The sequence below is a fragment of the Callorhinchus milii genome, unplaced genomic scaffold, assembly GCF_018977255.1.
Source record: "Callorhinchus milii isolate IMCB2004 unplaced genomic scaffold, IMCB_Cmil_1.0 Scaffold21, whole genome shotgun sequence".
Taxonomy (NCBI): Eukaryota; Metazoa; Chordata; class Chondrichthyes; order Chimaeriformes; family Callorhinchidae; genus Callorhinchus; species Callorhinchus milii.
The window spans coordinates 1,699,380-1,715,651 of NW_024704762.1; the positions used below are offsets into that span (position 1 = coordinate 1,699,380).

The 16,272-nt window shown below is 44.3% G+C and overlaps 2 protein-coding genes across 3 annotated transcripts in view; both read left to right on the plus strand.

Annotated features, from left to right (window-relative positions):
- LOC103188137 (phosphatidylinositol 4-phosphate 5-kinase type-1 gamma) overlaps positions 1 to 2,882 on the plus strand; it is a 60,367-nt gene extending 57,485 nt beyond the window's left edge. The window contains exon 17 of the mRNA XM_042342610.1: positions 1,889 to 2,882. Coding sequence (XP_042198544.1) covers positions 1,889 to 1,891 — 3 coding nt within the window. The 3' untranslated portion in view covers positions 1,892 to 2,882. The remainder of the gene's footprint in view (positions 1 to 1,888) is intronic.
- Positions 2,883 to 11,057: 8,175 nt separating this feature from the next.
- Positions 11,058 to 14,734, plus strand: mrpl54 (mitochondrial ribosomal protein L54). 2 transcript variants are annotated; one of them, XM_007907995.2, is made up of 3 exons: positions 11,058 to 11,177; positions 13,261 to 13,417; positions 14,376 to 14,734. In XM_007907995.2, the coding sequence occupies exons 1-3, from the start codon at positions 11,072 to 11,074 to the stop codon at positions 14,506 to 14,508; spliced, it is 396 nt and encodes a 131-aa protein (XP_007906186.1). In that variant the 5' UTR covers positions 11,058 to 11,071; the 3' UTR covers positions 14,509 to 14,734. The 2 variants fall into 2 exon arrangements, with proteins under 2 accessions (XP_007906186.1, XP_007906187.1); XM_007907996.2 differs by lacking the exon at positions 11,058 to 11,177 and adding an exon at positions 11,851 to 12,214.
- Positions 14,735 to 16,272: the final 1,538 nt, after the last annotated feature.

Genomic DNA, 16,272 nt, shown 5'->3' on the forward strand with positions numbered 1-16,272 from the left:
ATTTACTCTCCTCTTCACTACGGTTCTCAAGTCCGTTCAGTTTCAGACGGTGAGAGTGAAACTGTAAGTGTAATGTCCCGTTCCTTTAGAAGTTTGCTGTTAAAGGTATAGAGCTGCCGGACTGGGGTATGCAGGACTGGTGCTTGTTCAATGTAGTGTAGCTTGTGTGCAACGTAGTATAGCTTATTTGGTTTTGCCTGGCTTTCCTCTGTACAGTGTGAGCTGAATGTGTGACCACTTTTATCTGTGAGTAGCATTACTATTCATGTACAGTGTTTGGGCATGTGGTAAGTCGCCAGCATTAATTAACCAAAATGCAAGCAAATGTGGTGATGTGAAAATCACTGTCTGAGAGTAAGTAATAGAACCTGCGGTGGTTTCAATTAGAGGAACACGTATCAGACATACGACTTCAAACTGCATTTTATTTTCTAACATTTCAGTCTCTGATAATACTCACTTACCCCAAAGGCCAGTAAAATAACCTCTTTATTGGCTGTGAGTCAAACTGGCTGTTTTTACTTTTTAGCCAAATTTAGGGAACAAACGGTTATCCTTTTCTGCACTTGCTCGATCTCTGAACGTTTGCACCATGTGAAGCCTTCACAGTGACGGGTTCTGATTTATTTTTGCCCCTTCTGGAACACGAAAAAAAAATGGAGCTGGCAACACAAAATCTGCAGAGCTGTCTGATTTTTATATTGTCATCATTTAAAACTGCCCACATGCCACTGAACTACAGCTATTGTTCTTCCTTCAGTGGCTAGTTTACGCTGCATTCACACATTGTATGCTTACAATGCTTTTGGTTATAGCAGGTTCAACTATTTGATTGGCTTTGGACCAGCTGATTGCTTAAAGATGTCATTTGCATCAAATGTTTGTGCCCTACCAATTGCCCAATTTGTGCTATGGCAGCCAGGCTCAATTTGTAGCACTCTTGCCTTTGAGGCAGAAGGTTGTGGCTTCCGGTCCCATGTTAGGAATTTGAATTCCTATAGTCTAGGCTGATGCTCCAGTGAATTACTGCATTGTCAGAGGTGCCGTCCTTCAGATGAGCTGTTTACCAAGATCCTCTATGTGGGTGGATGTTATAAACGTATCATGACTCGATTCAAAAAAGAGAAGCTCGTTTATAATAAATAATAATAATCCTTGCGTTTGATATAGCACTTTTCACGTCTTCTAGTTTCTTGCAGTATCTGGCTAACCATTGTCAGCCTGGCTCATCGGCACTGCTTGGAAGGGTAGACCAGTCACTGGTCACTCAACTCCTGTTAACCCTGCAAGCCAAAGCCCTAAAGGGTAGGGTGGGCCTAGCTGGACAAGAGTCAGGAAAGCTTGCTATCTGTGGCAAGTGCTATCAATGGCAAGCTATGTGTGTGTGTACTTCGGGGTACTGCTGGTTAGATTCCGGGCTCACTCTGGGGTCCCCAAGCTTTGGCTCTTGCCAACCTGAGCCTAATACTTTCTGGAATCAGGTAAGCAGGATGCATCCCTTCAGGGAGAGAGAGCGCATTCCATTCCAACAATCTATCTCTGGGATTTCCATGTGCAGGCGGGATGCATGGGATACTCAGTTTGGATATTTAATTGTGGGACATTGGTGTGCACACATTGGCTGCTGCTTTTGCCTACAACTACAGATACCTTACAGTAAAATCCTGTGAAGCACTTTGAGATATTTTAATGACTTAATGAGTCATTAAATGTAAAGGTTATTTTACTGACTGAAAGCAACACTTGCAATAAGTTTTACTTGTTCGGTGCTGTATCTGAGATGGTTCAATGTACTATCTAAGACTGTACCAGGCATATATGGGCAATTAGTTAAGATTGGGTTAAAATTTACTGTCATTAATTTTCTGTCTATCGTTTTTTATCTCAGTAAATCTTATTCAGATTATTTGAAAATGGAAGTTCTTCTGGAGGGGATGGCGTCCTTTCAGTCAGAAGCTGCCTCACTCATTGCATCCGCGTGATCCGATGGCTCCGTTCAGTGAAACTGGCTCCCATTACCTGCAACCTGAGCAGAGGAAACCTTAGGAACTGAGCTCATCGTGAGGAACGCTGTTTGTGATGCAGAAACAAACTTATGCCTAACTTGGCCCACACAGCAACCATCCCGTGTTTTGTTTAGCTGTTGCACACTGTGACCCCTCACTGTCTCCTTGTTCCCTTGCCTAGATGAAGCATCTAGATTTATTCATAAGTTCATTCATTCCATCAGTGCAGTTAAAAGTTGATTGCGTATTTCCCGTAAGCAACTTCACAGTGAGTATTTTTTTTAACTCCCAAGTATGTGCAGGTTTTGATGTGCTCCCAGTGATGCAAATCATGTGTAAATAATCAAACTCCTCCTATGTGCAGAGGTGTTATTTTGTGTGCGTGGAGGTGGGCGGGCGGGGGGGTGTTTGGAGGGTGGGGAGAGCTTAAGGTCTTGTCCGATTATCTGTGATTGAGTTAAGTGGCTGAGTCGTACAAAAACATTGGTACCTTTAAATAAAATATCCTGGAAGCACAATTCAAACACACTGCAGGTTCCAGAAATACTTTCTCCTTCCACACACTGTATATAGGATGAAAGGTGACTAGAATTGACTCTTCCAAACTTATTTGAAACTTGAATAGCATTTTCAGGTGCAAGCTGTAACAAATGGTTACATGACATCCTCCCTTAGCTCCAAATCTCTAATCGCAATAAGTATCATAAGCTATTGATTAACTGGTTTTACTTTGGAAATTGAGATGTCCAGAAGTGTGCGCGAGTGTGTGTGTGTAACGATTTGTCACAAACCAAATATTTAATCCATGCAGTCAATGATAAATGCCAAAATGTTGAAGGAATGATCAATTTTTTTAATTAAAAAAATGTGAACTTATTTAAGTAGCTATAAACCCTGCCTCGCTAGGGCTGTCTCTCATCTTATAATTTCTCTTGAATTTCATTTGTTTCCTTATTATAAATCAATTGCTTTTCACAACGCTTAATGTTAGGTTTTTGCACTTGTTGATGCACGTGCAGAAAACTAGTGAATGATCGGGGAGCTGGGCTAGAGGGGGACTGCTATTGTAGGGTTACATTTTATATTTATGTAGAACAAATCATTTGGGTTTGAGTCATTTCTGAAATCGTGTGAGTGAAGTTCATTGTAAAGCAGTGCCATTAGCACTAGAGTATGTCTCCACCTGGGAACTGTCTCCATCTGAGAACCGTCGGGGGTGGGGGGGGGTCAGTGAGAATACTCTTGAGCGGAACTGTATCTGACTTTCAAATGTCGCTTCCATCACTAGTACCATCACTACAGGTCTGCTCTGGAGTCTTTGCATTATGTCTGGCTCCTCCTATTGGAAGTGGATCAGTTTGAGTTTTTTTATGCATTACATCCATTTGGATAACAGTATGAAATATGCTGTCATGATCTGTATATCTTAAAACGAAATCCTTTACTGAGGAATTGGATCATTAAAGTCCATATTGTATTGTTCACAACAGATTGATATGGCAGTGGGGGAGGGTTAGGCTCTGGCGTGAGGTAAGCCAGTCATTGGGGAATGATCTAACAACAATAAATTACATATGTATAACACCTTTCACGTCAGGAGGATGTCCCAAGGTGCTGAAAGGCAAACCTTCTGAAGCCAAGTGTGTATCACAGTATTTCACTTTGACACCATTGGAGATGTCCTTGTAAGGAAGATGCAGAGTAAGTAATAACTACAGCTTTTTCTTTTGCTGTCACTGAAGAGTGAAGTGAGCTGCGCGGAGTGTCTAAAACCCATTTTTTACCCTCAAAACCAGTATAAGAAAATAATTCCTACTTGTCACTAGTTCAGGAAGGCAAGGTATCATTGGAGTTTCAGCAGATTTGAATTGCGTGTTGAGCATCATCCTCTCAGGCTGAGAGTGCTTACTGATGAAGCAAATGAACTGGAAATCTTCAGAGCCGCCAATGCAAACAATCGCGTCCATTGGACCAAATAAAAACGCATTTTGGAGAAAACAATAAAGTTCAACACATCACAAATCTCGACCAGTCATCCAGGTGATTGTTGGACATGTTTGCAGTTAAATCACGAGAGATGCGGAGAGATGCAGGACCTGAAGGTCCTTCGGCTTATTTGATCCCTTCCTTCCAGAATACCGACTCTACTATATTACAATAACAGCATCAAGCTGTTTGACGAGACAATATGTTTATCCAACCATGTTGATCATTTTAAGGAACAATGAACACCTGATTGATTACGGATGGTAATTTAATTGACAAGGTCCACTGTCCAAAATCTTCAGAGGGTAGCTTCCCTGAGATTACATTACTACTTTGAAATTGGGCCAAAATACATTTGGCTTGGTGTTTTGCTTGTAGTAGATATTTGGACGCACGGCTGTTATTGCACACAGTGTCATTGATTCTTCACGAATCTCCCTCAATGTGGCGTGGAGAGTATATTGAGAAATAACATTCCGTAATTTCTGTAAATTGTTAATAAACCTGCCAGGCATCTTGACATTTGCTGCAGTAATTTTACTATATTTGTCTATTTACTGTTAATCCAGCCCCTAAGTTAAGAATGATTCACTTGACTTTCCATTACAATAGCTGATCCGATTTCGTTGGACGGTACATTTTGACACCGGAGATTTCAGGACGTGTAGTGATGTGTTGTAGCCTATTGTAACAATTGGGCAATTATAATCCCATGTTCAGTGTCTCACTCCTGACCTCAATTGTTTCCAGTGAGGTTCATAACTCAAGTTCATTGCTCTACTCCAAAATAATGGGAAGTGGCCCATTTCCATTCCTTGCCTCGGGTGGGAGGAAGAAAGGACAAAGTAACTTGCTAGTAGAAGGTTTATAAAATGTACTATTCCATAGAACATTCAGTCATCCCGAGGTCCCCATCTCCCCAGGTCTTGTAATGAAGACTGCACATAAATGCTATTTTGCATCGAGCCTTAGCCCTTGATGTTTCAGCTGTGAGGCTGCTGTCCTGACATTGAAGCCAGCAGCAAATTGCTCTGACTCTCCAGTCTCTTAATCTAGTCCCACAGATTTTCTCAGGTTGCAGTGAATCAGTGATATGAACAAGTGTTCCGTCTGGAGCAGGTGGTGCTGATTCCCTTTCATCACAGGTTAATTTGCTGGTCACCATAATGAACATTGAGTGTCTTGACTGCAGGGAACAATGGCTCTCATTGTGGGTCAGAAGCCAATGCAGTTTCACTCTAAATTGGGAGCAGCAAATCTGAGGGACGGTTCTCAAAATGCTGATTTTGTTTTTAGCACAAGTCTACAAGGAATGTGAGCTGAAGTCCCAACAAAGGGAATGACAACTTTGTTCTTTTTTTTAAAAAAAATGTGGTTGTGCTGGGAGTGGCAACTGTTTATTTTAGAAAACATTTCAGATTCCTGTTTTGTGAGAATAAAATCTCAGTCACATTATAGGATCTGCTGTTGGCGGGCTGACCTCTCAATAGCTGAAATTGCCCTCAGTGACTGAATAAAGGCAGAAGTTTCCTTTCCTGAATTCTACTGGGTCTGATATTGCTAGAAATGTATCAGTCACAATCTTGTCTTTCGCTCTCCAGAAATTAATTTACTTATAAGACCGTTAGTTAATACAGTATATTGCTTAAGTTGAGCAACTGCTCTGTGAAATAACGTTGTACATGTTCATTTTCTCCTTTTTTATACTAGTAAGTTTAGGATTTAACAGTGAATTCTGTGGGCTTCGGTATTGTTAAGTTGCTGACCGCATGTCACCTGGACACAGCTAACCAGCAGTCACAGCTGAAATGCAAGGTCACTAAGCACATTTACATTAACTCCTTGACTGAAGGGGAGCAGAGGTACATGTACTGTTGGCCTAAAATTGTTTTGCGTGGCAGTAAGTGTTTAAAATGTTTTTCCCCATTAAGTTCATTTGGAATTGGCTTTTCTCCGTCTAGTCCAGGGCTGTACTGCCAAAACTGCCCGGCTGGTGGTACTGCAGTATCGCTCATCTTGCAACGTCAGAACAGAAGCAGAGAACCAGGGAAAGTAAAAGTGCTGTAGAGTTTTTAGTAGATTAATACTTACTAATTGTAGATAAGTTGCATATCTGAGGAGTTCAGCGAGTTGGGATCAGAGAGCATTTGCTATTGGTGCGAGTTTGAGAAATCTCATCTCTTCGGGTGGGAAGTCATTTTAAGGGAACGTTTGAGCATCTAGTTCTTGTCCTGTGCACAACATTCTCATCTCCTTGTCATAACGCTCCCCCTGAAATGCGAAGCCTATCAACACGAATGCACAAACTGGCTATCTTGAATGGGGCCTTTGAAAAAATCTTTAATTCTGAACAAACAAATATTAAATGGGCATCATTTAACCTGTGGTCTTTCCTTTCAACCCCACCCCATCTCCTACAATGCTCCATTACAAACGATTTGATGTTCTCTTCGTGCCTCATTGATGGTTCCTGGATGCAGTGGTTAGCTTTGAGCGGCAGAGCCGGAATTTCACGTTCACATGCACCTAGATGCACGCAAGCCTGAAAAAAAATCCAATTACTGACCACCTTGCCCATTTTTGACGTATTTTTCTTGTTTTTTCCATCTTTCTCTTCCCTCATAATTCAGTCCCTAGCACCAGCATAAAGCTATAGAATTCCTTTTTGAAACTGTCATCAGTTTTGTCTCCCTGAGCAGATCTACTCACAGTCTATGTAAATGCTCCAGTGTAACTCAATCTCAGTAAACTCTTTGTTCACTGTTTCCTTCTGATTGAGACCAGGACACTGGACATAGCAACATTCTGTAAAGTCCATCTTGTCTTTGCCCTTTAAATCTGTGGATTAGGTCTGTGTCGCTTAGCCATAAACCAAGCCTTGTTGCCTGCAGATTGTCTCCTTCAGTGTCTATGTTAAACTCCATGTTCTGTTTGTTTTCCAAGTTTGGTAAATCTTTTCTTCTGTTGCATTGCAAAACTGAAGCGATTTGATGGTCAGTGTTTTGTGTTGCTTGCTACCTAATGTACAAAGGAACTCTTTTGGTGGAAATTGATCAGTTCCAAGGTGTGAGATGGCCAGTGTTAAAAGGCAAAATCTAACATTTGTAGGTACTGTAATTTACTGACTTAGTCAGTTTGTTGGTGTGCTTCCTTGGAATTTTAGTTTTTAAAACCTTTTCCTGCATTATAATTAGAATAGAATCAAAGAATCTTACAGCACACAAGGAGGCCATTCTTGCCTGTGCCAGCTCTTTGAAACAGCAACCGACTAACCCCACTCACCCGCTTTTACCCCAGAGCCCTGCATATTTTTCCTTTTTAAGTCCCTATCCAATTCTCTTTTGAAAGCTATCATCGAAATAGAATTCTTTGAATGCAGTGGATTCTTCTGTTCCACTGCTGTCAGTGAAACAATAGCTAAGTTGCAATAACTTAAAACCAGTAACCGATTTAAAGTGACTTGTTCCCTCTGTGTCCAACCTGCCAGCAAAAGGAGTGCTTTGTGGCTTGACCACAAGTGTCCGCAGCTGAACCCAGCTTAAGGTTATTTGTGGTGACTGGCAGAGGAGATGGAGGCCTCTCTGATCAGGTAGACTTAACAATTTGGTTAATTGTGTGATTTTTTTTTGAGAGGAAGAAACGATGTGTGGTGCTCGATTGTACAGTCTAATTTACAATGTTTGTTGAAATCCCTTTAGAATTTGCATTGTCCCACTCCACTGTCCCTGCCCTCAATGTGCTGTCCATTGTTATGGGTTTGTGTAACTCTGATATCCATTGAGGAATCCCATTTAAAAAAAAACTCAAATTAGATCCCATTGCCTAAGGTTCCCTTACCATGAGGTCGACTGCAATTTTACTGTTCATTTTGAAACCAGTTTGAGTCTAAACTATTCATTGAGCTGAGAAATAATCAAGTGTTAAGCTCACTGAATCTTGTATTCCTTGAACCATGGATTTGGTTTTGTGTCGTTTCTCTGAGATTTCCAAAGTTGTGGTTCTTCCTGAATTGAGGGTTTGAGAGAAGATCCATCAGAATACTTGAGATGTTGGTAACCCACTTGTTAGGTGGTCTTGGCTGGAGGTCTAAGATGAAATCCTACAAACTTTAGGAAAAATGCAGATAGCTGAGGTTTCTAACACTGGGGAGTGTAGTGCTACTGACTGAAATGACTGAAATTGTGAATATTCCGAATTCAACAGAAACCTTTGAATGAAATCTTCATCCCAATCCTTTTTACAAAGCAATGCACTGTAATTGGAAGACTCACATTGCCAGGCAGACTGTTTCAATTATTATCCTCAGCTGTTAGAGAGCTTTTGATTTAAAGCGTGACTAAGGCAGCCTTGACCAGGTCTCTGATCTACCCACTGAGCAGTGACCTGTCACACTGAGTTGGGATGGTGGGATTTTCACAGCCATCTCAAGGCCAGCATAAAGCAATAACAGAGATTCACTCCATTATGTAGTCGTTTCTCCGAGAATCTTTTTGCAACAGAGGAGTTGTGCAACTTCTTTGAGAACAAAAATGTGGCAATAAGTCGAATGAGTTCTAATTGAAGAGGAGGTGAATACAAGGCTGGGTGGAGCATTCTTGGTGATTTAGATTTAATTTTGAAAGTGTTTAAACCAACCTGAAAGGTTTTATATTTTACTTCCTTTGTTTGACTGGATGAATATTGGGAGTAACTCCAACCAGCTTAATAGAATTAGGGAAGGAAAGGCAAATGTATTTCACCTGATTGAATTTTCTTTCTTCTGAAATACAATTGAGCTCAAGTGTTACTGTAATCTGCAGACTGTGATCTCTATTTTTATAGTAAATTGTAATACTTTCAGTGTTTACCGCTGTACATTTTTATGCAAAGGTCAAACTGTATTTAATATCAGCGTTCTGAGTGAAGTTAGTTGTCATGAAATAGCAGACGTCAAAGGAAACCATGGGTTTGTAGCAGATCTTCTGATTTTTAGCGTTTGAATATCAAACCTAGTGTGCCCGTGCCATGATCTGTTGCTGTTTATTGTTATTGTTGTGTTGATAATTAAAAGCAGAAAACCTACAATGGGCCAGGGGCCAATTCTCGTCTATTCTGTACATACTCAATTCTTTGTATATTTGTTAATGGATGTACATACAAATTACACTGACTACTTCCCCTCCCCTTTATGTTTCCAATCAAAGGCTGAACATTAATCAATAGTTTATTCATGCCCAGAAGGTGGCATGTAGTATATATGAAATATTCAGTCTGAATAAAGTGCACTCCGTTATATAAGGTGTGAAATGGATTGAGCAATGTGAATCCATTCGATACTGTGACTAATGGATTTTATTATCAGTTGTGCATAACCAGGTAGTTTGTTTAACGTGTTCTGTTTTCTGCACTGCTCTCGCCCTCGAGAAATTCAGACCCTGTCTCAGACTCTTGTATCCACAGCTATTAGTGTGCAAGCGAGCTCAAAGTGGGAAAAAAACTTCAGATTGTTTTGATTTGGTGGTGACGAGGGAGTATTGGTTAATTGTACCGATGTACGTGTTTGTGCAGATTGGCAATCCTGACTTACAAGAATTAGGTTTGGTGACTCAGATGGGAATTGTTACATTGGCTATTTGTTCATGCTGCTGTTTTTTTTCTTATGGAATGTGGATATTATAATAAAACACTACATTGCTGAAATTTTTGAATGGCTTCTATTTTTCAAAACTTCACTGAAATAAATCTTCCTGCACAATAATAGACCTCGCATTTGAAATAGCACCTTATCACGTTGATGAAATGTCTCCACGTTGGGAGGACATCGCAAGCCACTATAAAAAGTGGTTTACACCCGAGCTGGGGGTCAGATTTGGGAGAGGTGGGGGCCAAAGGGTTGAGTGGTTAGAGCACTCGACTTGTAAGCGAGAGACCTAAGTTTGATTCCCGGCCAAGGAGGAACTTTGGGCAAGTTTCCTTTCCGCACACATCTGTTTACCTAGCAGTAAGTAGGAACCTGGTTGTTAGTCAATTGGAAATATTATCATTGGAAATATTTCCTTCCAAAAAAAAACAAATTGGTCACTCAATATATATCTATATATACATTCACTCTACAGTATACACTGAAACTCTTTGAGATGTCTCAAAGAAGTGATAAGGGGCTGTATCAAATGCAAGGATTATTATAATAAATATATGTATCCAATATATGGTGTGTATATATGGTGTATATAATATACAAAATGTAAAATAAAATATAAAAAATAATATATATATATATATATATATACACAATATATATCCCAAACACAGAATACTGCAGATGCTGGAATCAAACACAAAACAGAGCGCTGGGAACGCTCAGCAGGTCAGGCGCCGTCTATGGAGAAAGGAAAGTGAGGCGACGTTTGGGGTCTCCGGCCCTTCGCCAGAGCGGTGGCGCGGTGGGAGAGGATCAGCCAACACATTCTCTCATTTGTCTCTTTCTTGTCCACCCTGTCCTGCCTCCCACTCTCAATGTGTCCTTAAAAACCTCTCCCTCAAGGGCGATAAATAATTTTGAAAAAAATATATACAAATATATATTATATTTATATTACACACACACATATATATATATATATATATATAATCCTTGTGTGTGGGATGGGTGGGCTCGAACCCGTGCCTCCTGCCCCAGATCCAGTGCACCTGTGGCCACCTGCGGTTTGGTCGCAGCTGATGCCCATGTGGGGGCGGGGAGGCAGAGCAATGTGCCCCCCCCCCCGCACGGGTGCTTTGATTGGCTTGCGGCTGCAAAGGTAGGCGGGTTACGGGTGATTGACATCACACCCGACCAATCGGCGATTAGCTGCTGCCTGACGTACCGTGACGAGCGGTGCTACGCGCCGGCGCCGGTGATTGACGTCAGGCGCGACCAATCGGCGGTTAGCTGCTGCCTGACGTAACGAACGGTGACCCGCGTCGGCGGCCGGCGCCGGTGATTGACACCAGGCGCGACCAATCGGCAATTAGCTCTGGCCGCAGCTAATTGCCGATTGGTCGCGCCTGGTGTCAATCACCGGCTCCCCGCCCTCTCCCCTGTGATTGACAGGCCGGCGATGGCCGCGCGCTCCGGGCTGCAGCTCGGCCGTTGGTGGCTGCGAGGCGGCGGCGATGGCCTCCTGAGGCCCGGGCCTCCCGCCAGAGGCTACGCCAAGAAAGCGGGTGAGTGTGTGAGGGGGAGGGGGTGAGGGAGGTGGGGAGGGGGTGAGGGAGGTGCGGGGAGGATAAAAAAAAGAAAAGAAATATCGGGATTCGCGCCCGGGTTTCAGGCCTCCGATTGAGGTCCCGACCGCTCTCACTGCTGCCCCCTCAACCGCACGTTTCCCCCCTGAACCGCGCGCGCACACACACATTCACCTCATCCGCGCATTCCTCTCGACGGCACACACGTCCCTTTCATCCGCACACACACACACACAACCCCCTCATCCGCGTACACACACACACACATTCCCCTCATCCGCGTACACACACACCCCCCCCATCCGCACATTCCTCTCAACCGCACGCACAGACCTCTCATCTGCACATCTCCCCCTCAGCAACAACGCATCGACCTTCACGCGTTAAGAGCTTGAGAGCTCGTAACAGAAGACCCATTTAAGGGAGTGTGTGTGTGGGGGAGGGGGAGTGTGTGTGGGGGGGGGCTGTGTGTGTGTGGGGGGGGAGTGTGTGTGTGGGGGGGGGAGTGTGTGTGGGGGGAGTGTGGGGGGGAGAGTGTGTGTGGGGAGGGGGTGTGGGGGAGTGTGGGGCGGAGGGGGAGTGTGTGTGGGGGGGAGTGTGTGGGGGAGGGGGAGTGTGGGGGGGGGAGTGTGTGTGGGGGGGGGAGTGTGTGTGGGGGGGGAGTGTTTGGGGGAGAGACTCCTAATAGAAGTGCTTTAAAATGATAGAAGGGTTCGATAGGGTTACCATCAATCAGCTGTTTGCAGTGCGGGGCTCCGCCAGAGGGGACACGAGTGTAAGAGAGTTAAAAGAGAACTATTTCAGGAGCACTTTCACACAGAGGGCAGTGAGACCGAGCAATTTGCTGCTGAAGCCGCGGTTGAATCAATGAAGATGCGTTCAAGAGGAATTGAGGCTTTCACATGAGGAAGAGGGGAGTAGAAGGGAGCGACACGGAATGCGTGGAGTACAAACACTGGCACCGACTGTTGGACCTCGTGCCCTGTTCCCGTGTGGCCAGTTCTTTGTAAATCTCTGTAAGCGCGGCAGAGGGTGTTATAATAATAATAATAATAATAATCCTTGCATTTGATATAGCGCTTTTCACGTCGGGAGGACGTCCCAAAGCGCTTCACAGAACACACTGTGAAGTGAATTGACTGTATATTTGTGGGCGAACGCGGCGGCCAATTGATCACAGCAATGTCCCACAAACAGTCGTAGATTGAAAATGACCAATTTATTATTGTTTTTGGTTTTGAAGGGATTATTATTAGGCTCTGTGTGGAGTAAGGAAACTTGCCCAAGGTTTCGCCCTCTGCCTGGAATTGAACTCAGGTCTCTCACTTGCAAAGCGAGTGCTCTAACCACTGAGCTACAGGACTCCTCAGCGTGTTGACGCTGAGAAGGGAGAGGTGACCGTAGGCACAGGCACAGAGGAAGGTCCTCAGGCGTGATGTGAAGATGGAAAAGGAGGGGGCAAAGCGGAGGGATTTGAGGGAAAGAGTTCCAGAATTTTGAAGCAGAGTGACTGAAAGCCCTCCGCTAATGGTGAAGCGGAGGGGACGAGGGACAAGCAAGAGGCTGGAGCCGGCCGAGCGAAGGGCGTGGGAAGGGGAGTGGGGTATGAGCAGGTCGGAGAGTACAGTCAGTGCATACAGTGATTTGTCTGCGGGTTTGAGGACTCTGAAGTCGATCTGTCCAGTATTGGGAGCCGGTGGAGCCTGGCAAGGACTGACTGGGGTGATGGAGGTAATTAAGATGATAAGGCGTTATAAAGCTCTTCCTTTTTATAGACATTTACTACTATTTGGTAACCGACTGCAACATTTCCATGAAACCTGACGTGACATTTTTCTTATTTTTTGATGCATTTATTTTATTGTACTTTTAGTAAACTGTTTGCCGTGAGTACAAATCTGTTGTCAATTGGCTGCCTCGTTTGGCCCACCAAAAATACACAGTCACAGTATCCACTTACTTTACAGTATATTCTGTGAAGCGCTTTGAGATGTCTCAACGATGTAATAAGGTGATCTATCAAATGCAAGGATTATCCTGACACATTCCTGTCCTGTTTCAGCTGTGAAGGGGAAAGGGAAGATGGGAGTTAAAGAGGTTCTAAAGGGTCCTGAAGTCTGTACTGATCCCTTCACGCTCACCACGCGTGCCGTGGGGGTCAACGTCTACAAACAAGGCACAGACCCCGAACTGAAGCCCAGGTCTGAGTACCCCGAATGGTCAGTACTGTTACTGCTTAATTAATCCTCGGCTTTTCTAATGTCTACCTGTATGACACTATCTGCAAACTGTTCTCATTGTAACTTACGAATGCCCCCACCCTCTGGAACTCCATCCCACAATCCCTCTGCCTCGTCTCCTCCCTTCACTCCTTCAAGACCCTCCTCTTCAACCGTACTTTTGATCACCCTCCTTCCACTCCCTGCCCTCCACCGTCTCTGATCCCGACCCCCAGCTCGAGTCCGAAACAATAATTGTCCAACGCCTTGGGATGTCCTCCCGGTATGAAAGACGCTATAAAAATTTTATTTTGTTGCTTTTGTTGTTATGGCACTAAGAATCCTTAAAGCAGTTGACTCTCGGTGACACGGTGCAGCTGACGAGCTTGAGATCCAGTAACTCAGCACAAACCGGGGATCAAACCTGGGACCTTCCCAGTCTGTTTGACTCAGGGCTGACGTTGTTCTCTGATACACTGCTCTGCGTGAGGGGCGTTATATAAATGCAAGTTGTTGTAATATTTCTGAGTCAGAAGAATGTGGGTTCAAGCCACACATCGGGACTTTGAGCTCAAAGTCTACACTGACCCTCAGTTGAGGAGAGCTGAATTGTCGGATGTGCCATCCCGCAGATGAGACATTAATCCGTGATCCTGTCTGTCTGATCAGATGTATGTTCAAGATCCCGTGAGTATTTGAAAAGAGAAGGGAGTTTCTTCCTGTTTCCTGGCAAACAATCCCTCAGATAAAAATGAGGTCATTCAACTTCCTGCTGTTTATGGGACTTTGCTACGTGTAAATTGGTTGCCTACAAAGTACACGGTTACTACACTTGACAATAAATGCTGTGAAGCTTTGAGAAGTTTCGACGAGGTGATAAGCTGCTTCATCAAACGCAAGGACTGTTACATTCACTGTGTTTCTCCATGGAATAATTGTCTTCTGTTGTTTTCTGCAGGTTGTTCACTCTGAATCTTGGCCCTCCGAAGAAATTAGAGGAATTGGATCCAGAATCTCGGGAATACTGGAATCTGCTGAGGAAACACCACATGTGGCAATTTAACAAACTTCACAAAGGGAAGAAACTCTAGGACAATGAACGGTGAATGTCACCCAGGGCTTGGGTTGGGCCAACAACCTCAGTGAGGTGTGAGCTGGCTTCTCTCGTAGGACAGACGATGTACAGACCAGTGCAGGAGGGAGACTCCTGAGCTCACAGCAGCGGCTGGGATACGGGAACAGGAGAGATGCTTTGTGGTTACTTATTCTGTAACGGCTGAATATTTAAAGAGAAAAATAAAAAGTGACCATTCTGAATCTAGTATGAATGAGTGCTCTGTATTAGGGCTTCAGATCTCTGCGGTCCTGTATTAGTGGTTAGAGCACTTGCCTCACAAGCGAGAGACCTGGGTTTGATTCCCGGCAGGGTGAAACCTTGGACAAGCTTCCTTACTCCATACGCCTGATAATAATCCCTCAAGAAAAAAAACAATGATAAATTGGTCATTTCAATCCACGACTGTTTGTGGGACACTGGCTGCCGCATTTCGCCCGCCCACAAATATACAGTCAATTCATTTTACAATATATTCTGTGAAGCGCTTTGAGACATCTCGAAGACATGAAAAGCGCTATATCAAATGTAACGATTATTATTATTATTAATGAACACATTGATGTTTTGCACTTCATGTTGTGAGGCACTGGGCAGTCCAGGGATTAGAGTCCAGGAATCATACTTTCATGGTCTTTGGAGTTTGAAATCAATAATTTTTCCTGCTCAGTTTTCTCTCCTCACCCTGGCATAATCCTTTCTGTTTCTACAGCGACAGTTTCATGCTTCCCCTCTGTCCCACCCCCGCCCCCAGCATTGCAGTCAAGTGGTCACCTCCCACCCAAGACTTGATGCTGAGTGTCAGCTACGTCTTCCAATGACAGTCTAGCACGTTTTATCAGCTGCGGGTTGCTGACCGTGATCCAGAGGAGGACGACTGGCTGACTTCTCCCCTCCTAACCCAGGGGTGCTCAGGCCAACTGTAGCCTCAAAGGTTGAGGTCAACAACTTGGTGCAGAGCAGGCGCTTGGGACCTTACTCTTCTGTAGCCTGTAGTCACTCTGCCCACCTCCCTCACTCAGCGGCCAACACTATCTCAGACCTCCTATGTGCTTTGTTAATGCAGCTTTTTGTTGGTGTGGCCAATTCCTGTGATGGTCGTTACCCCGGGGAGGGGAGGGAGATCACGTATTTATTTAAGTAGTGCCTACTTTCTGTGGTTGAGTTTGTTGTCATAGCAGTGAATCGCAGTGGGCGGAGGTGGTATGGGGGGTGGGGTTTGGCTTGGCAAACATGAGGCAAAGGGCAGGGCCGTGCGGAGAAGATATTTTAAGAATGTCGAGAGAACAGTCCTTTTGGAGAGAAGGTCAACATCGAACCTGGATGGGGACGATACCAATGATTGCCTCGCGCTCTCTCTCTCTCTCTCTCGGGGTCAATACAACACGTGGAGACCCTCGACCGGGTTAGTGACTGGGTGGGATCCAAAGATACGAAAGCTGCACTGAATGCGCCACACGAGCATTCGCGCTGAGGACTATTTATTCCAACAGCACAGAGGGACCATCGCGTTTCCCCAGACAGTGGCTGGACCTGACCTGAGAGTGTCTGACACTGACACTGGGTGAACAAATTGTTTTGAGTCTGAGGCGATAGCCAAAGCTTTCGTTATCCATATCAGGACTCTGGCTTTATTTCGGCCTCTTTTTCGGGCCGGTGCATTTACGTGCTTGTAGCCATGTCAACATTTCGTTGTTTCCAACCATCTTCTGTCCCCACGGATCTATTTAGCAGAAGCCAA

Coding starts and splice junctions, on each gene's coding strand:
- mrpl54 (XM_007907995.2), top strand. CDS start 11,072: ATGGCCGCGCGCTCCGGGCTGCAGCTCGGCCGTTGGTGGCTGCGAGGC. Junction 11,178..13,260: donor AGGCTACGCCAAGAAAGCGG/GTGAGTGTGTGA, acceptor GTCCTGTTTCAG/CTGTGAAGGGGAAAGGGAAG. Junction 13,418..14,375: donor AGGTCTGAGTACCCCGAATG/GTCAGTACTGTT, acceptor TGTTTTCTGCAG/GTTGTTCACTCTGAATCTTG.